Source organism: Sciurus carolinensis, chromosome 4, assembly GCF_902686445.1.
Source record: "Sciurus carolinensis chromosome 4, mSciCar1.2, whole genome shotgun sequence".
Taxonomy (NCBI): domain Eukaryota; kingdom Metazoa; phylum Chordata; class Mammalia; order Rodentia; family Sciuridae; genus Sciurus; species Sciurus carolinensis.
In genome coordinates, this window is record NC_062216.1 from 137,196,398 (window position 1) to 137,219,782 (window position 23,385).

At 34.6% G+C, this 23,385-nt stretch overlaps 1 protein-coding gene across 5 annotated transcripts in view; it reads left to right on the forward strand.

Annotated features, from left to right (window-relative positions):
- Syt1 (synaptotagmin 1) overlaps positions 1–23,385 on the forward strand; it is a 512,448-nt gene that overhangs the window by 342,422 nt on the left and 146,641 nt on the right. For all 5 annotated transcript variants that reach the window (XM_047549411.1, XM_047549412.1, XM_047549410.1 and 2 more), the window contains one exon: positions 21,521–21,705. In XM_047549411.1, coding sequence (XP_047405367.1) covers positions 21,521–21,705 — 185 coding nt within the window. The remainder of the gene's footprint in view (positions 1–21,520; positions 21,706–23,385) is intronic.

The following is a 23,385-nucleotide window of genomic DNA, read 5'->3' on the forward strand; positions in this document are numbered from 1 at the left end:
CAGAAATTGTTCCAGAAAACAAATGGAATTTGAACAGATAAGAAAACATGAAAATTTGAGTCCAATAACCTAGGATCACCAAGTCTGGATGTACTCTCCTTTAGTCAGCAAGTACTTATAGGAAAATAGTCTTCCAATAAATAGTAAGTTGGATGTTGTCACAGGTGCCTCTGTGGATAACAGCTGTCTGCAGTCATTGTCTGAATGCATTGCCTGGGGTTTATCTTTGTGTAGAATTTGGGAACCCACCAAGTAAATAGCTCTGGGCTACAGATGCTTGCTTCTTTCCATAGATGGTGAAAACTATATTCAATCTGTATCACCCTCAAGTGAGTAGAGCTCAAACTATTTGTGGTTGAAGCCTCAGGTTTGGTAATTTATAAAAACTACTTTGTTTCTCTGTATGATAGAAGGAAAATTGCTTCAAAAATGCTTTGGGAAAACTGATTCAAAATTTGCCAAAAATGCTGACTTCAACTAAAGCATATAGTGACTGATAAGTATCCCTTAATGAAGTTTTATCTTATTTTTCCAATAATGGTGTTATGGTATTTGCAAGTGTTTATTTTTTAAACATATATGCATTCTGTGTATCTTTATAGATATGAAAAACAAAATTATTGGAGATTTACAACTTGGTAGTTAAGAATGTAAATTTTGCAGTCAAACTGCCTAAGTTAAAATTATGACTTTGACATTAAGCTTCTAAATTATCCTGAGGAGAAAACTTCTCTGAGACAGTTTTTCATCAGAGAAATAAGAATAATAATAGTACTCACATTGCAAGATTAGTGTACATATTAAATGCATTAACATACATTAAAACAAAACAATGATATATGGGTAACAATAATTTAAGCATTATCATCATCATCAAATTATCATCACCATATTCAGAAAGACTCACTGCAAGTAACAAGACTCCCACCTAAAGCTGATGTAGCGGTGGTCATTAGTATTATTCAACAAGGATATCTGCTTACCCCTGCCTGGAGGCACATGGCATAATTGCACTTCTTCACCCTTTGGGGGGTACAGCTGCATCATCCGTCATGTGAGGTAAGTTGTGAGTGGACATGATATGTGTCACTTCTGGGTTAGAACATTTAATTACAGATATGAGAATATCCAGAACTCACTCTTCCTTCAGGAATAAAAACGAGCAATTTTGAAGATGTTCCTGCTCCATCAACCCAGATCCTGAAGTGACTGCAGTAAGCAGAAGCCCTGTGGACCCATGGTAGACATGGAGCATGAGTGAGAAATAAGTTTTTGTCGTCTTAAGCCCCTGAGACTTTGGATTGCTTGTTACTGATGCTTCATCTAACTTTTCCTGACTAAAGCAGGCAATTTACACAATAAAGCATTTAATGATTTCAGATAAAGACTTGAGGAATGCAGTTCCAGAGCTTGTTAGGTTAATCCAGCAATTCTGAGCCTTCTCTGCATAATTAAAAAATAGCAGCAATAGCTGCAAACATCATATTCTCACTTGGCAATTCAATGAGAAAGCAGAATGGTGGGGAACAAGGGCAAAAGACATCTTTTCCCCTCAATGTTCTGTCTTTTATCAGGGAAGAAGATAATTTCCAGATATTCCCTGCAGATTTTTTAAATTTTATTGACAGTACTGGATCTTATGCCCAGTCCTAGAGCAATCAGTGCCCAAAATAAAGGAATTCCAAAACTGATTTAATCCAATCATAATTCACCCCATATATCTGGGGAAGAGGCCTACTGTTCTTGCACACAGTAATCCCTGCATGATGCCTGAATAAAATCAGCATTTCCTTAAACAAAGAGTAAGGAAGAAGAATGGCTGAGCAACCAGGAACATCTTTCACAAGATCTGTGACCTTCTACAGGAAGAATCAAAAGAGGCTTTCTTAAAACAAGTTTCCCCTATGCTTGTTGTATTTGCATTTGGTCTCAGCAGAGGATTTTTAGAACTACTTAGAAGACACTGAGGTGTGCTGGTAAATCTCTCTGCATATTACAGTGGATAATGTGGATTTCTAAATAGATTCGCTCAGCTACATGATTAGGCAGACACCTAATAATTTAATGTACACTAAATTATGTTAATAGGGAGAATGTGTGAACATTAATTAATTACTAAGATTATTATTATCCCAACGTTAAGCAGTTCTTGAGTTAAAATACATTATTAGAGTACAAAATGAATAGTGGCTTACCTTGTTCAAAGGCAAGGGCTATGGGAAGAAAAGATCTTACCAGAGAGTGAAGATGATCTGCTCTTCCACCCTCTTATGGCATTGAAATTGGACACAATTTGCATTAAAGCATGGATTCCAGTTTAAAGCTAAAAGCATGCGACTTCTATGTCTTTCTGTAATGTGATCATGCAGATAACGAGAGAAACAGCAAAACAAATTCCACCTTGTAGCACATTTTCCTTATTAATATTTGCGATTCCAATTTTAATAGCACTGTCGTATTTAATTGCCTCTAAATGTTGCAATTCAAGCCCATAAAGTGTTAAAAATAGGAGCCCTAAAAAGACTCTCAGGCTTTGTTGTCCTGCAAAATCTTGTAGCTACAGACTGATATTCACACATCCACAGAAGTATTTTTTTTAAACTCTTTGTTGTTGTGCTCGCTTTAGAATGGCATTTAAATTAGCAAACCATTACCCTCTCAAGCACAAATGTTTTGCCAACCCTTGTGATTTCCAAGTTACTTGTGCCAAAATAATTAGTTCATCAAAATATTTCAATTAATTCAAGTAATGAAAACCTATTTTTCTAATGCTATATTTTAAGATTTTTAACAGGGGATGGTTAATAACCCTAAACTATATTTTTTTATCAAGAAAGAAATATTATTAATGGCAGGTATCCTTCTAAAAGTTCACTAACAATACAAAACTTAAAAATTTAATGCCAATTACTCTGCCTGAAACAGGGTCTAGGGGTTGGGGGGATGTAGTTTTACCTACATCAATTAATCCACATTTCTCATTTGTTTGTCCTACACTTGAATTTTATCTGAGTAAAAAACAATAATACACAATTTATTTATACAATATGATGATACTTAATTTTTCCCTGTGTATGTCATAATTCATCTTAAATAAACTTTAGGAAATCTCAAATCAAAGTACACTAATATAAACTTTAGCCCCATTTGCAGTAGAGTTCATGTTACTAACAAAATTGCTTCTAGCAATTTGCTAGGAGAACCTATGTGGTCTCATCATGATAAACGACCTTGAAGATTTAGAGTACCAAAGTCAATTTTGTGGAATTTAGCCTTACCAGATTTCTGGCAGCATTTATCAAAACACAATTTTATGTGAAACTGAAGAAAACATTAGATGTTATAATAAGACTATAACTCACTTCCAGACTTGTAGATAAAGGTGATTACTAATCGACATGTAGAAAATTGTCAACTCCTATCTTTCTAATATTATAGATCAGCATGTCTGATCACTAGAAGCTTGATTTTGGTGATTAGCAGTCATGAACTGAGACTAAGTGATGTGTTTGTATCATGGCTAATACTAACTAAATCTATTTATCTTGTTGCCCCTGTTACTTCAATGAGGTCATACTTTTGGTACAGAACAAGCAGAAACCAGGAATCTGTCATCATTATTCTACTCTGACATTATTCTTAAGCAAACCATGGGAAAAAAAGCATCTGACTATTTAACCTCACATACTTTTAGAAATGGGTGTTATTGTCCATACCCTAATACACTGAGTTATGGCCTTAGAGGTAAAAATTCTCTGCTGCATGTAATGGGTCAAAAAAGGAGGATGAAAACTAACTCAAATGTTTTAAGCTGTAACACAGTAATAGCTGAGACTGTCCTTCTGATGGTGGACATTTTATTTCCCAAAGGACAAAGGAGAAAAGGAGAAAAAGATCAACTCCTTAGATAAGATACAAAATTATGCAGTTAATGTAAAGAGAGATTCTATTGGTTTTGCTATAAAAATAAACAAGACAGTCATTCATCAAAAAAAAAATCAACTTAAAATATACCTTTATTTTACATATCTCTATGGATTTTACTAAAAAATAATAACTGATATGTTTTGTTTCAAAATGGCCAGTTTGAAGGCAGGGTTTCATGTTTCCTTTCTTTGCTTTTCTGACTTAGCATCCTCTCTAACTTTCAAATGGCCACAGGAAATGAAAGTACCAATTAGACAAGGGAAGATGAAAAACTGTCTTGGCAGCAGTGCTGTGGTAGACGATGCTAGGCCTTCCCAGGTGAAGAGTGTGAACTTCACAGAGCACAGCGAGAATGGATGCCTTTTGGTAATTCGAGAGGCAAATTTCGTGTGGTGCATTTACCACTCTGCTATGGTTTTGAAGTTAAGTGATTTTTAACTCCAACACATGAAGTTCAAAGAGCTAAGATTTCACTGTAATGTGTGTTAAGGTTTACTTAGGTCTAAAAAGTTCCTAAGATGACTCCTATATGCAATAAAAGCCTAGAAAAAGTACATAGGGTAATAACACTAGAATTTTTGTTGTTGTTTATTGAGACAAACTATTTGTTTATCTTTCTGCAGTACATCATGGTAGTTCAGTACATTTATACAATGTGTAATGATCAAAGGGTAATAAGCATTTCCATCTCTTCAAATATTAATCATTTTTATATACTGGGAATATCATATTCTTTGAGACATTTTGAAAAATGTCATAGATTATTTTAATCAAAGTTATCCTATCATGTTATTAAAAAAAATGATTCCCTCTCTCTCTGTTTTGATGCCCCTCATTGATCTTTTCTCTTCCTCCTACCCCCTGCCCTTTCCAGTCTCCAGTGACCTCTATTCTACTGCATTCTTCTACAAAGCCACTTACTGGTTTCCACAAATGAGTGAGAACATGGTATTTTTCTGAGTCTAGCTTATTTCCCTTAAAGTCATAACCTCTAGTTCCATCCTTGTTGCTGCAAGTGATAGGATTTCATGCTTCTTATGACTGAATGATATTCCATTGTGTATGTACCACATTTTCTTTATCCATTTTTCCATTGATGGGAATCTAGGTTGAGTCCATATTTTATCTACTGTGAATAATGCTACAATAAACATGGGAAAGAAAGTGTTTTTTTCAGTATAATTATTTCATCTCCTTTGGAGATGGATTATTATGGATAGATTATTTGGTTTGGGGGTTTAGATATATATATACCCAGTAGTGGAATTATAGGATCACATGGTATTTCTACTTACTTTTTTGTGGGACCTCCTTTTATTGTTTGTATATGAGGTGACTCCCAGAAGTTCTTGTCTTAATGCAGGAATGTTTGGAGGTGAAATTATTGGAATGTAAGAGCTGTAACCTAACAAGTTCAACCTAGTTTGAAAGGATTGAGTAGTAACTTTTGGCAGGTGGGGCATGGCTGAAAGAGGTGGGTCACTGGGGAGGTGTCCTGGTAGCCCCTTATCCTTTCTCTCTCTGCTTTCTAACCTCCCTGAGCTGAGTAGTGTTCTTCCATCATACCCTTCTGCCATGATGTTCTGCTTCACCTTGGGCCTAGAGCAATGGAGTCAGCCCACCAGAGACTAAGCCTCTGAAACCATGAACCAAAATAAACTTTTCTTCCTCTAAGTTTTTCTTGTAGGATATTTTGGTTACAGCAACAAAAAGCTGACTAACCATCTCCTACTAGCTTCCAATGGCTATACTAATTTAGATTCCCACCAACAGTGTTTGGGAGTTCCCTTTTCCCTGTCTCCTGGACAGCTTTTGCTGTTTTTCATCTTTTTTTATGACAGCTATTTTAACCAGAAAGATATAATATCTGGTTTTTTGATTTGCATTTCCCCAATGATTAGTGAGACTGAACATTTTTTCACACACTTATTGACTGTTTTGTATGCCTTCTTTTGAAAAGCATTTAGGATTTTTTAGCCCATTTTAATTGGATTATTTGGGTTTGGGAGTTTTTTTGTTTGTATCTTTTTACTTTTTGTTTTGTTTTGGTGTTCAGCTTTTTTAATTCTTTATATAATCTATATATTAATCTCTTGTCAGATGGATAATTTGCAAATATTTTCTACCATTCCATAGATTTCTCTTAATTCTGCTGATTATTTCCTTGGCTGTACAAAAGCTTCTGCATTTCATATAATCCCATTTTTCTATTTTTACTTTGATCATTTGTGCCTTTGGGTCCTTTCTAGGAAATCATTGCCTATACCAATATCTTGAAGTGAAAAACACTAGTTTTATGTAGAGATTACCTCTTGGGAACAAAGAAAGGGATGCAACCAGTCCCCTTAGTCTTTTAGTTCTTCATTTGTATGTGTGGATCAATAGATATACATTTCTCCATTTTGCTTGACTTGAATTTTAATAATGTTTAAGAGAATTAAATAAGTTTGTGAATTTAAAAATTCCTAATGAAAAAAACTGAATACAAAATTGCATGTTCTGTGAAGGCAACTGTCAATGTTTGTGTATAAATGAAGACAAAAAGAGAAAATAAAAAGAAGTGACTTACTGAGGTAGAATTATGTAAATTTTGAACAGTAATAGACAAGAGAAATGATTTGAGGTTTTGGTGATCAAGAAAGGGAATATATAATCTAAGTTAAAACCGAAACTTCTTTCATATGAAACTAAGGAAAAGTTCAGCATAAATCAGTTTTACCAATTCAAACTTGGACTTTCTCTCCATCCTTTCCCTATAAACACCAAATCATTTTACAGTTTTCTGATGATAGAAAACACTTTCTTTTGCATGTATGTTGGAGCCGATATTCATAATTCTACAAGAAAATGGCATAGAGATCTAAACTTAGAATATGGAGAAAATAAATTCATAGATTTTAAATGCTACAAACACGATACCTGACATTAAACTGAATTTCCTATTTATTGCATATTCTGAATTTGACCTAGTCTAACACCTTTCAGTGTAAAGCTTAATTAAGTTAGGCATGAAAATGAGACAAGAGCAGAATAAAAGAAGAATTTCTGGCCCTTGACAATGCAGACAGTCATAATAGTACAGAACTCTTCTTTCAGAGAAGAAATTTTCATGGGCGGCTAACTTCACATACACACCCTCCCCAGAATGCCCTCAGAAACAGAAGATGCTGCCTCAGGAATAAAAGTTTCATGATGACATAATGCTACTTTAACAAGAAGTACAGATTTATGGACTCAAAATGACTGTAATAACAAGCATTTTCAAATGCACCCTAATGCCCAGAACATGACAGCCACTCCCCATGCTTCAGTAACTCTGGGTCAGTTGACATCTGCTGTAAGACAAAATCGTTAGGCTCTGGTAATACCATCTTTCTGAACCAAGACTGTGTCTTGTGCCTTGGGTGGTGTGAAGCACTGAGGATCTCACCTTTGCCAGGTTTGAACTTTTTCAGGTGGCTAAGAACCCTTCTTACAGCTCCTAAATCTGATTGTTTTTCTCCACTCCATATTCCTCATCCAATGATCACAATCAACTCAAAAGCCCAAAATCAGAATCTTTTCTATTTATAGGTGTGCTGTTACTTTGTTTCTGAAAGAAAAAAAATTTTTTTTTGTTTTGATAGAAAAGTCTCATTTTTTAGTAGATTTGGTCTCTAGTCATTTTATCAAAGAGGAAAAGAAGTAATGTTATTACATTAAAATATCTGACCACACCAGAAGATCAAAGGGGGAAAGATTTATTTTGAGGTTCATCTCATAAATCCCCCTCTTCCTAGAGAAACTCTGCATAACTTAGTCACTGTGAATTGCTGAGTATGGCCCAGGGTGTCCTCACTGCTGGAATTTCAGTGGCTTCACATAGTCCCTAAGTCCACACTGCTTCCCACCAACCTTTTCTTTAGAGGTGTAAAGTTCATTAAGTGCTCAGAAGTCTCACTCTAGCATGGAGATTTCTCAAGGAGAAGTAGCAGCCTAAGTTCAGATACTTCAGAATCATAGGCTTAAAACCCAGTAAGAATCTGTAAGAGATGGCTAGGAAGAAAACCGGAATAGCCCACTAACTAACCTTATTGGCCTTCATAATGATCTTTGCCATATCCATTCTTTTCTCAAGTTCTGTCAGAAAGAATCAATTCTACCTCCCTACTCCCAATATCTTCAATCTCTTTTGTTATACTATGTTTATTTCCTCTCACTCTCCCTTCTTGGAAAATAGAGAATATGTCCTTAATTCTCTTAGAAAATCTAGTAGTTTCCACTGCCTAAAATTTAAGTGTCTCCATTTTATGCTGGATTAATACCAACTTGTTCATATTTCTTTCTAGAAATTACACTAGGCCAATTTTCTTTTTCTTTAACTTTTAAAAGTGGCAAGCAGAACCAAGTCTTTAGAGGATACTTTAAAGATCTCATATAATTTTATTGTTTGGATCTAACCATTTTAAATGTAACCAAGGAATACTTTTAAGATCAAAATATTAAATTTTAGAACAGAATTTGATATATATTTCTTATTATTTAAAATGGGAAAAAAGAACTAGCATTTATTAAATGCAATCTTTGTGCCAGGTGTTCACATGTATCATATCATGTAATTCTCACAGTCATTCTTATGGTATCATTATTCCTACTTTCCATATAAAGAAATAAAGGCTCAGAGAAAAAAAAAGGACTCCCTGATTTTTAAACTCAGGATTCTCTAACTGCAAAATTTGAGCAACTTCTAGTTTATCATGAAGAATTAAACTAATATTTAATATTATAATTGATTTTCCTATTTTCTTTATTAAATTTCACATTTATTAAAATTTGTCAATAAACATTCATTCAGCTTAAAATCATATTATACTAACACCATTCCAAAATAACTGCTGTATAAGGTCAATTAATCCAAGTCCATTCTGATCTAGAAAGATAAATCCTTGTTGCATTGCTTCATTATACAGCAGTAACAAAACTCTCAATCATTATGTTTTAAATTGTTGCAGGAGCTTGTTTTTCTGGGCTATATATTCATCAAGATTCTGATAGTTGTGGTTAGCAAGTCTTTATCTCCTTGTACTTTGTTGTTGTTGTTGTTGTTGTTTTTCCAAAAGAGTCTATTTTGTTTTATAGCATAATTGGACTTTTGTCTAGAAAATTACAAAATAGCTCAGAATAAATAGTCATCTTAACTTTTTGAAAAAGTGGAAACTTCTCCTATCTCTCTCCAACCTCATGACTCCTCTCTGATATTTTTCCAGCCGTAGGTGTTAGCATCTGCTGTTATAAAATCTTTAGTGCTGCTTTTTGGGGACTGAGGTGAGGAATGGAGCCAAGATCACTTTTTCCAGTAAATATTTCACAATCATGCCACATGTCCAACTCTACAGATTACTGGGAATTTCTAAAGAGTGTACATCTTGAAGTTCATCTTAATCATTTTTGCATTTGCATTCTTGATACTGTACCTGAGATTCTCATCCTTGCAGCCTTTAAATAAAGCCGCTGGCCTCCTTTTCACAATGTGGGATCCTAGGGATGCCCACACTCTCTGCCACCTCCTGAGCACTGTGGAAGCTCAAATAGCTCTTCAACTCTTCTCCTGGAAATGTACTGCAGCTCTGGATCTACTTACCACTTCTCCTCCCTATTTCACAAGTTGGGCTGCTCAGAGACAATCAGAAAAACTGCCAAAGAACAAAATAGTTCCAAATATCTTCCCCCAGCTCCATACTGTGTTCTTCTCTCTCTTGTCTACCTTACATATCAAATAGGCATAAAGCCACTCAAGGAAGTGGTAGAATACATGGGAAGAGAAAACCAAGGCACCACATGCTTCAAGAGGAACCAGAAGCGAAGTCTAGAACACAAGGTTCCAGACGGAGCTGACCGGTTGACAATAAGCATACAGTCACTCTCTGCCCCGTTTCACAAACTCTGTTGAATACATTTTTCAGTTCATTCCATTGGTCTCAAATGCATGTGAACACTTCACAGAGTAATGATTAAAGAAGCTCTTTAGTGCAATCAATTATCATTTGCAAGTCACCGAGTTACCCTTCTGGAGTGAGTGACTAGATTTTTCAGTAAGAACTAAAACATACCATTCATTTCTTTGTTGTTTTTTTCTGAAGATCCTACTTGTGGTGATTTTATATCCAGTACTCTGCTAGTTTCTTCTTTTCTGCATGACAATATTTAATTTGAAATAAATACATCTTTTTCAGAGATGATAATTTGACCCTTAGCCAAAAGATTTAACCATATCTTTTCACTGGACTCCCCATGTTGCATGATCTCGTTGAAAAGCATTAAGTGAACATCGGTTACAAAACTTTACATTTCTTGAAAGGCATTTGCCTCCATATGTTAAGTAACATATATAATATAGCTTTTCAAAGAATTTTAGGTGGCCACAGTATAGTAAGATAATTGGGATATAGTGATCCTATAAGGATATAAACATTATAATATTTTTCAGTGATGATCTTCTTGAATTTGACAATTCCATTTAAATAAAATATTGAAAAAAAAATTTTTTTTTTTTTTGGCGGTGCTGAGGATTGAACCCAGGGCCTTGTGCTTGCAAGGCAAGCACTCTACCGACTGAGCTATCTCCCCAGCCCAAAAAAAATTTTTTAAATACAGTTATGCTTTCCATTAAGTCTTATAGCTTTCAATCTCTTAAGAAAATATGGCTATTTCACTATTTTAGTAAATTATATGAGAATGTAAATTTCAGCTCATGTTACAATTCTAGTCAAAACCACCAAAGAAAATTACAGACTTCTAACCTTGTTTTCTGAAAAATTACAAATAGAGATAGAAGGAAATAAGGTTTTCTGTAAATAAATATGGCATTTACATTGAAACAATGTGGATAATAAAGGACTAAAAATTAGTCCTAAATTAAATCTAAATCTTATCATTGTTGATTGATTTGAAACAGGAATTATCAGATATTGTATTAATTTAAAAAGCATAAGAGTTCAAAAAACTGAGCTTGAGACTGACCATAATGTTTTCCAAGGACCTTCAAAAAGTCATTTTCTTTTGATACCTTACTTAAATATACCATCTATGAATGAAGATAATGCTGACTAAATGAAATAAAAACTCCCAACTATTTTATAAATTAATCAGTAACATGGTTGAAATCTAAAGTTGGTCTTAATAAAAATAATCATTATAATTTAAGTGTCTGTAAATAATTATTGAATAATAAATGCTGAATTCACGGTAGCTTTCTCAGTCACTTCAAATATTTGGCTAATTTTGAAGGGGAAAACAAAAAAAGTAGCACCCAAGAGTATGTTATTGTTAATGTATATCCACTATAGAATTGAGAGTGTGTTTAAGCAAACCTATCATTTTGCCAACAGAAAGTGAAAAATCTTACCACTAATACCTTTTCTGCTGTGTTAAAACATTTACCTAGGGAATTGTTTGCTGAGTTGACTAATTATTGAAACTACTAAATACTGCATATTGTTTATTTCCATTAGTACAAAATTATTATCATTCTAATGCTGCTTTCATTATTTGAATAACATAAACAGTTTTTGGCCACGGTGCTTCAAAGGACTATTCTTCAGTCTCCCCAAAGTTTGATTTATTATTTCTATTATTTACCAGTGAATAGCTTCTATATTACTAAAATATCTTGCCTTTCAGTTTTCTGACAGCAATCTTTATTTTAGAGTTTACCCTGACATTCTGATATATCATTAAGTCAGAACATGTTGAATACATTGGGACTTGTATTATATGTGTAAAATTTCTTGTATTTCATCTTTTATCTAGGTAAATTTTAGAGTTTGCTTTTTTTTGGTCAAGTTTTCAGCACTTTCAAGTTATAAAGTTTAATAGAAATTGCTGGCAAAAGATACTAAGAATTTTTAAAATTCTGCTTCATATTATCCACTGTAGTAAGTAATTTACATATTATATTTGGCATACCACAATCACAGGACTTATCTCATTAACCCCTCTCTCCACATACCTCTCATTTTACAGATGGTGAAACTGGGGTTCAAGAAATTTAAAGAAAGTGATCAAATTTATTCAGGAACTTAAGCACAGACTTTGGATTTAAAAATCCATGATCTTTTTTTATATCTGATATTGTCCTACTGTTATGATCTTTACCAATTATATTTTAAGACAAATTATTTTCATTGACCTGGAGTAAATAATTTTAAATTATTTCAGTTAAATAAACCTGATACAAATACACCATCTAATATGTTTGCAAAACTAAAGTCTTCTTATCAGTAATATACTTACTATTTGGTCAATTTTTAGCACAGACACAGAAGAATACTAGAATATATGGAAAGAACATGAAAGCTAACCACAAAGACCTAATATGATCCCAACTCTCAGAGTCCCATTATGGAGGCCACATTTCAGATCCTCATAAGATGGAGATGATGCACTCCACCCTAGCAACACTACAGTTTATATTCTAAGGTCAATCAGGTTGAGATAATGTAAAAGAATCTTATAAAGTGAAAGAACTATGTAAACAAAAGATAAAACAATAAACACTGCAAGTCCTTCATGCAAGAAGGGGGAAGCCATATTAGCATTACTAATATAATATAAGAGAATCTTTTCAATGGGTCAGACCACAGAAAAATTATTTAGGAAAAATAATTAACAGAAAAAAGGAGACTTTTGCTATTGCCATGTCCATCTAAACCAAAGAGCAAGGAATACTTGCTCAAATTTTCTAAATGATCTGGAAAAGTTGGTGCATCTCTGAAACTTCATCAGGATTTGTTCCAAGTATACATATTTTTTTCTTTTTTGGTAGGGAGGAGTGGGTACCAGGGATTGAACTCAGGGGCACTCGACCACTGAGCCACATCCCCAGCCTTATCTTTTGTATTTTATTTAGAGACAGTGTCTCACTGAGTTGCTTAGCACCTCACTTTTGCTGAGGCTGGTTTCGATCTCACGATGCTCCTGCCTCAGTCTCCCAAGCCTCTGGTATTACAGGCATGTGCCACTGCACCTGATTTCTTTTATGTTTTAAGTGTACCATTCAGCTTTAACAAGGTGTTCAATGGAGCCAGGCCTTAACTATGTGTAAACAATATTTAAAGAAAGCTTTCTCTGCCTCTAATTATACTTTCATATATTCAGTTAGCATTTGCTGAAGTTTTGCCATGTACCCAGCCTAAGCCCTGCTTCATATAAGCAGAGAAAAGAGATAACAGTACCACTCTGGGGGTGGCCTTCCTGTGTTAAGATGAGTCACGAATCCGCTAGAAAACAAGCATTGATATATGATGGTGACTGGCAGAGGCATGAATAAGTGTGGATGAGAAAAGAAATCAAGGACTCATGTGTGTCACTACTCAGGCTGACATTTGGGAGGATCTGTCAGGAGAAGTATTCTGATTCTGGCCAAGAAAAGAAAGCAAAGTGAAATCAACATTCTTATGTGTGACTCGGAAAACCAGCACGAGTCATGCAGGGCTTCGAGGTCATGTCCTCACAGTGACAGTGCTTATAAATACAAACTCTAAACAAAAGGATAATTTTTTTTTTAAAAATCATAAAGAAAAAATTACTGTATATGAAATTGGTATAGAGAAGCTCCTTCAAACAAGATCAGAAAGGAAACGCAGAATCATGGGCATTGGAGAATGAAGATAAAAGTTCAAATCCAAGAACCAAGAAACCAAAAGAAGAAATGGTGCTGTAAATTGGGAAATGGACAGATGAAATTGCCATAGAGAAAAATAAATTGAGGTAAACATAGAAAACAACAGTCGGAGAGGAAAATTGATGTTTGGTCTATAGCAGTAGGGATCCATTGGATAATCAAGGAAAAATGTCCTGTGGATAGCTAGACAGGCAAGGAGCTTTGTTTTCACTGTTGTCTACCTGTCACTTTGTATAGTAATGAAATTAATGAGCCTGACTCTTCCTTCTCATGACTAGAAAGATTCAAACATCCTGTTCTCCACTCATGCACAGCAACCACACAATTCTCTTGTCAGTACAATCAAATCTCTCCAACTTATGAGGAATTCTATAAATGCACCCACTCGTTTCTAGAATAATAAACAGAATGTACTGAGGGGAAAATCCTTCCAAAAAACAGATAATAAGCCTAAGTGGTACTTTTGTTTGTTTCTTGCTTATAACCAGGGCCCTAAATTGTAAAATAGCAGGGACTATATCCACCCTTTTAGCAAATGTGCTTTTATCATAACTGAATTTAATCTTAATAAGATTAAATTGCTTAGAAAAGAAACAAGTAGATACTCAAATATTGAATTACCCAAAAGTTAACAACAAGAGGGCATGTTCAATCCTCTGAATACATTATTTTTTCCTTGGGCATCTTTGCCAAAGATGAAAACAAATTAAAGAATCTTTTAACCAGTTCACAGCATCAAAATAAAACCAAATATGAATGGGATCAAAATCTGAGAGCTGCTTATTTTGAAGATTTCTCATATAAAAGTTGAGAAGAAAGTTAGCTTCCAGGAAGGGGAAAAAAAAAGCTGAATCATAACTTGTTTTTAGTCTTGAACTTAGGAATCAGAACTCAAGAGAGACATGCTGCAAATTTCATAGGATAAATGGATTTCCCTTTAACCACGAAATTGTGTTGTCCACATTGTGATTGAAAAACTGTTACAAACCTCCAAAGGCTTGCGAACTGATTAGGTGGTGAATCGCCTTCACCTCTGCCAACCTACCTGGCACCCTCTATGTTTACCAATGCACTGCTCCCTGGGGCCTGCAGCTAGCAAGCTCCTGGGCTCACTGTGGAGCCTTATCTAAATCCTCTGGAAGTTGTGCTGGGGTTTATCTCTGCCCAAAGACCGACATCATTTTCCACATCAAATTCAGACATTCCAATACTGTGAAGATATGGGTGACTTAGCCTTATCATTAAAAGCAGTCCATTATTATTATTACAGGCATTCTATAAAATTAATTACTCAATTAATACCTGGGCAGACAAAATGGCCTTCAGTCAACTAACTTCTGTTATCAAGACTAAACATTGCATTCAGTGAGAAACGTCAGTAACTTTAATGTTATTCAACAGGGGATACGAATTTGTTCAACAGCATAGTAAATCAGATTAAGGAAAATAGATTCTGGTAAAAATTTATCAGAGTTTGAGTTATAACTTTGTACATATAAAAGATGTTATATATTTTGCTGAAATTTTTGTTAATGAAGAGATTTTTAAGAGTTTGGGGGACAAAGAAGGGTCAATTTCCCATTTTATTTAAGATTTTTCTTAAAAGTCTAAAAAAGCCCTCATTTGACATGTGGAATAAGGTTGCCGTGATGACCCAGAATCAGAATCTAGCAAGAAACCCCATTTAATTTGATACACAAATGCTGCATAGTATTGTTCATAATTTGGTTCCTGTATGCTAGTCAAATCTGCCCAAGTGGAATATACTAAGCATTAATGTGTTAAACAGACACTCACAGGGATGAATGACTGAGTCTCTCCCTCATGGCAATTAACCAGTCATCCACCCTAGAAAGCCACAGGTCTATTGCTGACCTGTTAATGGCTTGAATCACCTTTACAGCCAACTTGCCAAGGCATATCTTCCAGTTTGCTCTTTATCAGAAGCAGTGTGGAGAATCCTCAGAAAATTTGGAATGGACCTACCTTTTGACCCAACTATCCCACTCCTCGGTTTATACCCAAAGGACTTAAAACTAGCATACTACAGTAACACAGTCACATCAATGTTTATAGCAGCTCACTTCACAATAGCTAGATTGTGGAACCAACCTAGATGCCCTTCAACAGATGAATGGATAAAGAAACTGTGGTATATATACACAATGGAATATTAGTCAGTCATTAAAGAAGAAAAATATTATGGCATGTTCAAATAAATGGATGGAATTGGAGAATATCATGCTAAGTGAAATAAGCCAATCCCAAAAAACCAAAAGCCAAATGTTTTCCCTGATAAGTGGATGATGATATATAATGGGGGTGGGGGGATGGGGAGTGAAAGAAGAATGAAAAAACTTTAAATTATATAGAAGGAAATGAGGGGGAGTATGAAAAATGGTGGAATGAGACAGACATCATTCCCTATGTACATGTATGATTACACGAATGGTATGAATCTACATCATGTACAACCATAGAAACAAAATGATGTACCCCATTTGTGTACAATGAATCAAAATGCAGTCTGTAAAAAATTTAAAATTTTTATAAAAATTTAAAAAAATAAAGAAACACAAATTGGAAAGTGAAACAACTCTATGTGAGGGGAGAATGTGAGATGCCGCCTTAAAAAAGGATTCCTGAAGGCTATTTGGAGAAGGTTACATGAGTTTACTACTAGAAAAGTTCTTTACTATAATTAAAAAAAAAAAAATCTGAACTGGAGTCATGGCTCAGTGGTAGAGAGCTTGCCTGGTACGTGTGAGGCACTGGGTTTAATCCTCAGCACCACATACAAATAAATAAATAAAAGTATTAAGTCCACTTACAACTAAAAACTGTTTTCAAATTTATTTAAAAATCTAATGTGAATTTTGACAAGTCTGTGTCCTATTGAGAACTTTGTTTAACAAGGTAGTCAGTGGGTTATAAATTAGATTAAAAGGAATCTAAAATACCCAAGCAAAAAAAAGAAGGGAAAAAAAATGGACATAAGAGAGGCCAGGAGGAAAAGAACTTGGAATCCCCAAAATGCTCTTTTCACTGCAGCAAGCAGGGCTTCAGAGCACACGAAAACCTCATCTTGCCCTCCTTTGTAATCCAGATACCCTCCTGCTCCACCAAACATGAAGTTGGCATTGCCTCCTGTCTCTTTCTAGTTTTTTCTCAGAGTTGCTGTTTCTAAGCTCCCAGGAGAAGATCTTTGTTCTCTCAGTTCTCTCCTCTCCCACCTACACCCCCTCACCATTGAAGCACACAGCAGACTGTCAATGAGAGATAAAGGAAAGGTTAAACAACCAGCTGAAGGAAAGAGCCCACCTCATTCCCTGGGCGGACGGATGCCCCCGGAGAGGAGTTTTTATTTTGGAGTCAAGTGGCATCCTAGACCTGAGCACTTTGATTATGACTGGGGGACCACAAGCTACCAACTGTGTGAAAACTTGTACCCCCAAACACATGTATTTTCCCATGAAGATTTCACCATTTTTATCATATTTTTCAAAGGACATATGATCAAGAGATTTAGAACTCCCATTCTGAAGACTGAGGAAATAGAAGTTTGTCTCATACTCAAGAACTAAAAATTGGTAGTGTTTGAAGTCATTTTAGCCTATAATGAGAATTCTTCTTTCTGACTTCTGACTGGTTGGTTTAACTTAAGCTATACTCTACATGACTTTGTATATTTTTTCAAATTTGTATTTAATGTCCTGTCTCCAGAGGTGACTAATGAGTATATTAATCCACATGTTTCCAGAGTTTCTTTTTTTTTTTTTCATTTGCGTTCTATAATTTAGAAAAGGCTTTAAAATGCAAGACTTATTGTTTTTTGCCACCTTTTAGGAAATTATTATCCTTGCGTGTTTTAGAAAATTATTTATAAACAGCCTCAAAAGCAAAGCTTTGAAACACAGATTAGTTTTCCTACTACTTAATAGCACAATAATTATTTTCATATTGTATTCTGCATCTTGCAGAATCACTATTATATAAAAAGATGATGGATTTTTGGGGTAAAAACTGGAAATTGGCAGAAAGCTTCAATAAATAAAAGAATGAAAATGTATACAGATTATTCATAAAATTCATTCCATGGACGTTTGTGCATTGGTGAGGCATTCATTTGACAAAATAGAGATAGGTCAAAGGTAGAAAATGCTTGAATTCTGGTTTTTGTAGGGACCATAGCAACAGTATAACCTATGTTGTCTTAAAGTTCTGGGCTGAAATATTTAAGACTGATGCAAAAATATAAGCTTATATTTCTCAGAGAGGAAAATATAGCAGCCCATCCTGTGAATGAGATGTGAGTTTGAAGTTGTTTTTGAATATGATAAATGAGGATGAAACTAACATATAATGTAAAGCTGCCCTTAAAAGCCAAATCGAGGCCAAAAATACTGGTGAGTTATGCCCTGGATTAAACCACATTCCCCAAGCAGTAACCCACCAAATGTTTACTAGCCTAGGAGACAGCAGCAACTAACTGAATGGGGAAGAGGAGGAGGGAATCAGAGCTCAGGAACTAGGACTAACAGATTTAAGGAAATGCCCCAGGAGATAGCGTTCTAAGGACTGTCTGCAAGCTCAAAACATGGCTTCGTGGGTTTCCCTCAAACTACCTAATACTCACTGGGCATTTTAGGAAATGAAAAAGACAATCATTCTGCCTACCCTCGGGTTTAAATTGAAACCCAGAAGCAGTTTTGGGTTAACTTTCCTTTACTTCTTAGGCATCGACTTACTGTTGGGTTCAATAATATATGTGAGATTGATTTATTAACTCAAAAATAAAAACATTTTTAATAAAGAGTTTTTATACCAGTCTGTTATTTTCTGCCGAAAAGTTTTTAAGTTAAATGTTAAAATTCTTATAAAATTCCATTTAATGATCGTTGGATAGCAATAACAATAAGATGAAAACTTTCTGCCACTAGCAGTATTTTGATGAAACTATATTTTATATTAACTAAATCACTCTTGCCACCATTGTATACTGTCATTTATTTGCTTCACTGGATTTAATATAAAATGTTCTGTTCAGAACTTCAAAACTAGATAAGGACTTTTTCCTTCATGTACATTTTTAATACATAAATTTCAACCTAACAACCTAAAGACATATTTGAATTTCTCGAACTATTCAATGTATAGAGGTTTTCTTCTGTAAAATTAAGGTGATAATGGACAATGCTGCTATAAAGATTAAATGAAATAATGTATGTAAAACCATAGCACAGTTATTGGTATATAATAAGTAGGACTTCAATAAATTTTAGTCTAATCCAAAATATATTTCAAGAGATTTGCTCATGAATATTGAAATACATTTCTGCATGTATTATAAATGAATAACACTGTAATGTTGTTTCTTAGTATATACCAAATTTTAAATTTTGGGATATTCTATAAAGTGAATTTTTTAACATGAACATTCAATGCACATAATTCTACTTATTTAAAATAGCTGTGTTTTTACATTATTGTTGATTAATCAGGTTTTCCTATGAGTATACAAAATAATCACATTAAGGGATTCTTTGTTTTTGAGATGGTCTCACCAAGTGGCCCAGACTAACCTTGAACTTGGGATCTTCCTGCCTCAGCCTCTGAAGTAGTTAGGATCACCACACCTGGCAAGGGGTTATTTTATTCTATCTAGAAGTGTCAGTAAATTGTGAGGAAATTTCTATTAATTATATTATATTCAACATAGCATATTCTAAATTAAAATTAAGCTATTTCAGAAGACCCATTGAAAGTAAATCTGGAAAGCAGCAGCACTTTAAAAAAAAAGTAACAAAATAAAAATTTTCCACTGGTTTTAAATTACCTTCCAAGTTGCACCATTTCAAATTTCTTCCTGTAATTCCATATTCCTATCTCTTTAACTTCTTTTGATTAAACAATGTTCCTTTGCGTTGACTATTTTCTTTTTGTGAATCTGTCAGATCGCTCCATCTTGTCTTGTGTAATTTAAGAGACTTTTATGTTGCTCTCTGAGAGACTATCACAAAAATCCAACCGGAAGAATAATTTACAAGGTTCAAAATGAAGGGTCATTATTAACGCAGTCTTGCCTGCAATGAATACTGGGCCCTCTCGTTCATGCATGGCAGGATTTTAACTACAGGAGCAGAGGTAGAAGCTTTTAAATGAACTATTATGAATAATATCATTGGGTTACATGAGCTTACTTTAATTTGCATTTTTTTAAAAAAAACGTGCATTGTTTAATGAGATTGGAGAACTATAAGGAAGCATGTCTTTGGGTATGGACTTATCTCTAAGTCCATTCACACAAGTGTTTCTGTGCCTGAAAGCACATTGTCAAAAGTCGTAATTTCACATGTCCTTAGGTTAATGTCATATATCCAGTCATCAGTTAGGATAGTATGCGGAGTGAATATTCAATGCTGTAAAGCTACATGCAGAAGGAGAGCAAACAAGAGTGGGTTTTCTCAGTTTTGAAGAGAGGTTAATTTTAAGTGCTTTTACTTTATCAAAGTACTCCTGACTTGTATTCAACAATCATTGGCACTAATGATGTTTATGTGGCTTAGAGAAAATTACACTTTTTCTTATCATTTCAGTGCCCAATATCTTTTTTTATTACAACAGACAAATCTAATTACTTCTGATTAATCTCAATAGCACTGATTTGAATCATGAATAATTCCTTTCTAGTCAAAGCAAAACCCTAAAGGTTTCAAAGAAACTTTATTTTTTATAAGCATATTGTGTAGAGATGCCAAATAAAAAAATGTATTAACTTTTAGCAGATGGACAACTGTAATAGGGAACTAAAGGTTTATTTGAGTATATTTATTATATATGCTTTATTATTTTAAACAGAGCCTATAAATCTGATGTGTCTCCTCTTGCCTAATGTCTTCCTTTTTTCAATCCCTCCATATGTTCACTGAACAGCTTTCAGTGTATCCATGTGCATATTTTACATGTCCCCATCATATACCCTTGGCACTACCCACAATAGTGAGTCCTGTGCCTTGAAGATAAAAAAATAATAACTAACATTAATTGTGCTCTTGCTATGTGCTCTTTGCCATTCTAAGATTTTTGGGATTCCTTAATAAAGGTGATAAACCAGATAAAATGGACACCACTATAATCTTCACTTTATAATGGAGGAAAAAGAAACTCAGAATTAAACAATTCTACTAGAATCACACAGTGGCTAAGGGGCCATGCATGAACCTGGCTTAGGAGCTCCTGAACACACTACTACTCCCCTACCTCTGGAGACCCCTGATGTACATCACCCATGATTGATATTCAGAGACTAAGAACTTATACCTCGACTTCGTTACCATTATGATATTACACTTGTTTTTCTGTTTATATGATTAATATCTGCTCCTCCTACATGCCAGAACATATTAAGATAATACCTAGTATTTCATAGATGAGTAATAGGAGCTAACATTTATCAAGCTTTTGCTTTGCCAGGTACTACATCTTATTATTTCATCCTCCTAAGGACTCTCTGAGGTTTCTTCTGATTTACCTCTACTTTACGTAAGTGGAAACAGGTTGGATGACTCGACCATGATCACACAACTAGTAAATTACGAGGGCAGGATTTAAACTCAGTGATCAAACCACAGAGCGATGCTCTGATAAATAAAGCGATTAATTATTGAAAATCTATCTTGGAGCAACAGGGAAAACAATCAGAAGGAAATGACAGTAGAAAATATGTAGAAGTAAGAGTGGAAAAGATGGAAGCACTCCAGATAAAGGAAAAAATGTGAATAAAATACCATAGAACGGTGTACCCAGAGCTTAATAAGTGCTCACTAGATGCAAAGGAAGGAATGGACATCCTTACAGTCCATGGGTTGGAAGATCTTGCACTTCTAGTGCTATGACTAATGCTCTGTGTGCATGTTGTTCTTTTTCTTTCAGTGCCACCGTGGGCCTTAATCGCCATAGCCATAGTTGCGGTCCTTTTAGTTCTGACCTGCTGCTTTTGTATCTGTAAGAAATGTTTGTTCAAAAAGAAAAACAAGAAGAAGGGAAAGGAAAAGGGAGGAAAGAATGCCATTAACATGAAAGATGTGAAAGACTTAGGGAAGACCATGAAAGATCAGGTAATGTACATATCTGCTATTTATCCATAGACACTGTCAGAAATTACTAAATGGTTTACTATTTTGTGCCAGGTGATTATAGAAATAACTTGTGGCCACAGGTCATTGTTGTAGCAATGCTTCACAATTCTTTCAGTCTGCTCAACATCCTAACATGTCAAGGAAACATTTGGCAGATTTTTCTCTTGTCCTTGAGCATATTCAGGAGAGGAGAGCATCCACCACCATGGGACACCACACCATGGGTGCAACATATGAAATGATGCCTTGATATTTTATTTCATCTGTTTAGCAATATTAACAGCTTTGCAAAAATAGGAAAAAAGAGTATCTGCATGATTTCCCTCTTGGGAAAGGGATTTTTTCAGCTTTCTCACTGTTCATAATGACTGTTAAATAACTGGGTTTCAGAGCTATCCAGCATGCTCGGTGAAAGTTGCCATTTCTTACATATCCATTCAACCCAGAAATTAGTGCTCAAGAGTAATGACTTATTTAGGGGAAGGGAAATACGAACCAGTACTGAAGAACAGAACAGAATTCGAAGACAAAATTCTTGTCTCCTCCCTTATGAACAGTTAAAGTCACAATGCTGATTATAAAATCCACTGGGCTGGATTGTCTTCCTAAGTCTAAAGAAGTTGTTTGGATTTCCTTTATGTTGCTGTCTGTTTTCAACTAAATTAACTGGACAATTTAGTTCAAGATAAAGTCTTCTATTAATAATGATAATATATGCCTCTTCATTTTTCAAATAATATTCATAGTGAATATTTCTAAAGAATATTTAACCGGTATAAAAATGGAAATGTAGAGATTTTGTAATAGAAATGACATTTGCAGTTATCAGTGTTTCCCATCAGATAATTCAAAGCGATCGATTCCCATAGCAAACTTTATGGGCAGTTTTATCAATTCATCTTATGGTATTAATTACTAGCAACTGAATTTGCAAATCTGTGAATCTCCTTAAGAACAGTTGGATCCAGTGTTAGGACAAGCATTTTAAGAACATTTGCAGAGTTTTCTACGTAGCCACATACTCAGTTTGAGTTTTAAACAATTTTTCTTGAAGACACTGTAATATCTGTTAACATGGATTTCCTGCAAGCTTGTTTTTCACTCCCTGCACTTTTGCTGAGTTTCAGAGCCATGGGAGGGCGCAGTGCCTGTCCTCATGCTCAGAGAGCTTGGCCTGAGCTCAGGGAAGCAAGGGGTCAATTTTTCTGACAGTTTCTAATCATAGGTACAGAAACTTATACACAAGTGTTCAAGGACAGATGTCTAAGAAGGGTTTTTCTTGGTTAATTTGTTAAATAGAAACTGAAATTTTGAATCATGTCTTGCTTTATTTTGACAGTTACCATAGCAAGCAGAATTTGATAGATTTCTTTAAACATTTTAAGGACATTAAGTATGGAAATAATCTCCTAGATGGAAATGGACTGAAATAATATGTATGTTATTTTAGTATTATCTGGGAAAACAATAATTTGCATATACAGTGCTATCATTTTCATGATTACCATAAAATTTAAATGTGATTTCCTTGTGTCCTGGGATTTTTTTTAAAAAAGCACTAAATAATATTAAGTTATAACTACAGCATTTCTTCATAGAATAAGAATCTCTATTTTTATTTGTGGAATTTGTTCTGTATGACATAAGATTATAATTTAT